This window comes from Athalia rosae, chromosome 7 (assembly GCF_917208135.1).
Source record: "Athalia rosae chromosome 7, iyAthRosa1.1, whole genome shotgun sequence".
NCBI lineage: Eukaryota > Metazoa > Arthropoda > Insecta > Hymenoptera > Athaliidae > Athalia > Athalia rosae.
The window spans coordinates 9,330,165-9,333,595 of NC_064032.1; the positions used below are offsets into that span (position 1 = coordinate 9,330,165).

Consider the following 3,431-nt stretch of genomic DNA (forward strand, 5'->3'; position numbering starts at 1 on the left):
CCAAATAATCAAAAATCGTCGCGACCTGGTCGTACGCAAAGGAGACTCAAAATACTGAATTATGCGACGGTAGGGCTTTCTGGGCCAACAACCGCGTGGTAACACCCAAAAATGACCAGGCCTGACCCAATACGTTACATTTTAGGATTAATTCGTGGCTTTACAGTAAGAAAGTAAAGCTTACCTCAGCGATAGAAGAAAAAGAAGAACGATAGATCAGAAAAGAAAGGGGGAAAAAAGCACTAAATGACTTTAAGAAAACTGTAGGGGGGCTTTAGGGAAGCGGTACGATAATCGATGAATCCGTGTAGCCGGGTCGACGGTCAGACATAGAAGAGAAGGATCCTTCGATCCGTCCTGCCGAATATCGATATCTGGAGGGGGTAGCTTCCGATGTTTGATTGGTCGCTTGGATCACTTCAGCGACACCTCAGCTGCGCTGACTGCGCAGGATGAACTGGATGGCTACTGCTTCAGACTGCACGGACCCTGCTGTACCCTGATGCTTCCCTCGTTATTCACTAGGTGTCACTTCCGGAATAGACTCTAACCGCGGAGTCAACACGGTGTCCGGAGGGTGGTTGTTGTTGGGGTGGTTCGGCGCCTGGCCGAGAAGTCGGGATGGTAGGAGGCTCTGCTGTGGAGTTCATCCCACAGCCTTATACGCTGCCATCCGGCATCCACGGAGTTGGTACGATACGATAGTTGGGGGAATATGCAGCAGCGGAAAAGTCGTCCACTGTGCTCCCCGGGAAGACATCATGGCGATACGAGATGGTAGACGCTGATCTTCGTCCGTTTCTTGCGGCAACCAGAGCTGCGCGTCTTTTGGGGCTACGTTTACTTAGTCCGATGCAGTTGGGTCCGTGAGCCTTCCACAGTAGCATCCATCGGGCTCTGGTATTCCCTCGGTAGTCGGGCTCCAGAACATGGGGAGGGTTGGAATGGGAGAAAAATACAAAAATTAATGCTATATTACAAACTACCTAAATCTGTCACTGTTTTCCGAGAGTATCCCGCCGATCCGGCCGTATTTTCGCGAAGTTGAATGACCCTGTGACGGCCATGCAAAATGCAACGTCACAGTACATAGGTAGTAGAATGTTACTTGTTCTAAAACAGAGATTATCTTGCAGCTTCAAAAAAGAAATTTGTTCTTGTGGAACCTGTACAGTTTGCACCTGTTTCTCCAAACAGAGGTGAGTTTATGATCAATTTAATGATGGATAAAATTTCGGAAATTTATTGTAAGATTGAAATCATTGTATAAAATCTTCTGTACAGATTTGCAAGAAAAAAAGTTCGTGGATCGAGCAACGTCTGTTTCTCCAGAACGAATATTTCATTCCCCGACAAAAACGCGGATTCGAGAGAATTTTGAGAACCAATTGCGAAAAGAGAAGCAAGAAAAAAACCGTGTATCTCGCAAGTGGCGTCGAGCTGAGTTAAAAATTGCTTCTATGGAACGAGTAATAGAGAAATTAAAAAAGGAGAAATTTCTTTCGGAAACTCAGCTCAAGAAAATGGAAGCACTCGGAAAAGTCAACAAAGACTTATTAAAGCGACAAGTAGGTAACCTCAATCACGACGGTGTTCCAAAGACCTATAGTCCTGAATTACGTGCCTTTGCTTTAACATTGCATTATTACTCACCTGCTGCGTATGCATATGTTCGACGTAAGTTTAATTCTGCTCTTCCTCATCCTAAAACTATTTCCAAGTGGTATCGGGTGGTGAGGGGGGAACCTGGAATTTGTTCGGAAGCATCGGACATTATAAAAAAAAGAGCTGAAGACTGTGATTATCCATTGCTCGTTTCTCTTATGTTTGATGGAATGCATATTATGAAACATTTGGAAAAAGATGGGAAGGGTCTTGTGAATTTAGGGGAGTCTGTGCCACTTGATGACAATGATGCTCCTACTCTAGCCACCGAAACCCTGGTTTTCATGGTAAATTGTATAAATCAGTCTTGGAAAATTCCAGTTGCTTATTTTTTAATTGATGGTTTGTCGGCTACTCACATTGCAGGTTTAATTAATCAGTGTTTAGTAGCTCTGCATGATTGTGACGTAAAGGTAGTTTCTCTTAATTGCGATGAAGCAGCAGCAAATATAGCTGCGGTAAAATCATTGAAGATCATTAACAAGATCAATGAGGATGATGTAAATAGTGATAAAGAGATCAGATACTTAACATTAGTGAAGCACAGACGAAAACGAAGAAAAGAAATCAAAAAGCCAATGTAGATGATTATGAGTGGTGGTTCGAGCATCCTGTAACGCAAGAAGAAGTTAACGTTTTTTTAGATCCATGCCATATGCTAAAATTAATTTGGAATCTCTAGGCAGTGGTAAAGTTTTCAGGGATGGAAACGGCGGATTGATAGAATGGAAATTTCTTGATTTGCTTCACGAAATCCAAAACTCCGAAGGTATGCATTTGGGCAACAAGTTGCGTTCTGCATACATTAATTATATGAAACAAAAAATGAAAGTTAAACTAGCTGCCCAATTGTTTAGCCCATCTGTTGCTGATGCTTTAAGAGTTTATAAAGACGACCTGAAAATTCGAGATTTTTCAAATTGCGGAGCAACAATTGAATTTATTCAGAAAGTGAATGACCTTTTCGATATTTTCAACTCAAGAAATGTGAAAGGCTATGACTTCAGCAAGGATATGAACACCATAAATTACAATAAACCATTGAATCCTGTTAATAAAAATGAAATTTTTAGAAAACTCGATGAGTTGTCAATATACATAAAAAATCTTTAATTATTCGATGGTCGCGTTTTGATTGGTACCGGTAAAAAAACTGGGTTTATTGGCTTTCTAGTTTGCATCAAAAGCTTGAAAAGGGCGTACGAAAAACTTTGCGAAGGCAGCAACTCGCTCTTGAAGTATATTCCAACATATAAATTTAGTCAAGACCACCTGGAAACTTTTTTTAGTTATATTCGTTCACACAGTGGACATAACAATAATCCAACAGGACGACAATTTTCAACTGCTTTTAAAAAATTATTGCTGCACAATGAATTAAGGGGAAATGAGACCGGCAATTGTATTCCAATTGAACACATTTCAATTCTTCACGTTTCATCTAGAGTTGTTTCTTCACTAGCGGTTCTCAATTCGTCATCGGCAGTTTACCGACTGTGTAATACTGTAGATAGTAATTGGACCACAGCTTGCGATGTTATAGATATTCATAGTTACGTTCCAAACTTTTTGACAACTACCGAATTTTCAACTCGTGTAATAGCTTACATGGCAGGTTTTGTTGTCAGGCATTTGCACGCGAAACGTTCGAAACTTTGCTGCGGAGTACGCCTGGAAGCATTAGTGGGCTCCAACTGTTGCGAAGAATACAGTTTAATTACATTTAAGAATAAGGGTGGATTGTTCTATCCTTCCAACGACGTTTT

The 3,431-nt window shown here is 41.1% G+C and overlaps 1 protein-coding gene across 1 annotated transcript; it reads left to right on the forward strand.

Moving 5' to 3' along the window:
* Positions 1–716: 716 nt before the first annotated feature.
* On the forward strand, positions 717–2,357 carry LOC125501938. The gene is made up of 2 exons (XM_048659126.1): positions 717–1,568; positions 1,722–2,357. The coding sequence occupies exons 1-2, from the start codon at positions 1,461–1,463 to the stop codon at positions 2,247–2,249; spliced, it is 636 nt and encodes a 211-aa protein (XP_048515083.1). The 5' UTR covers positions 717–1,460; the 3' UTR covers positions 2,250–2,357.
* The last annotated feature ends 1,074 nt before the right edge of the window (positions 2,358–3,431 follow it).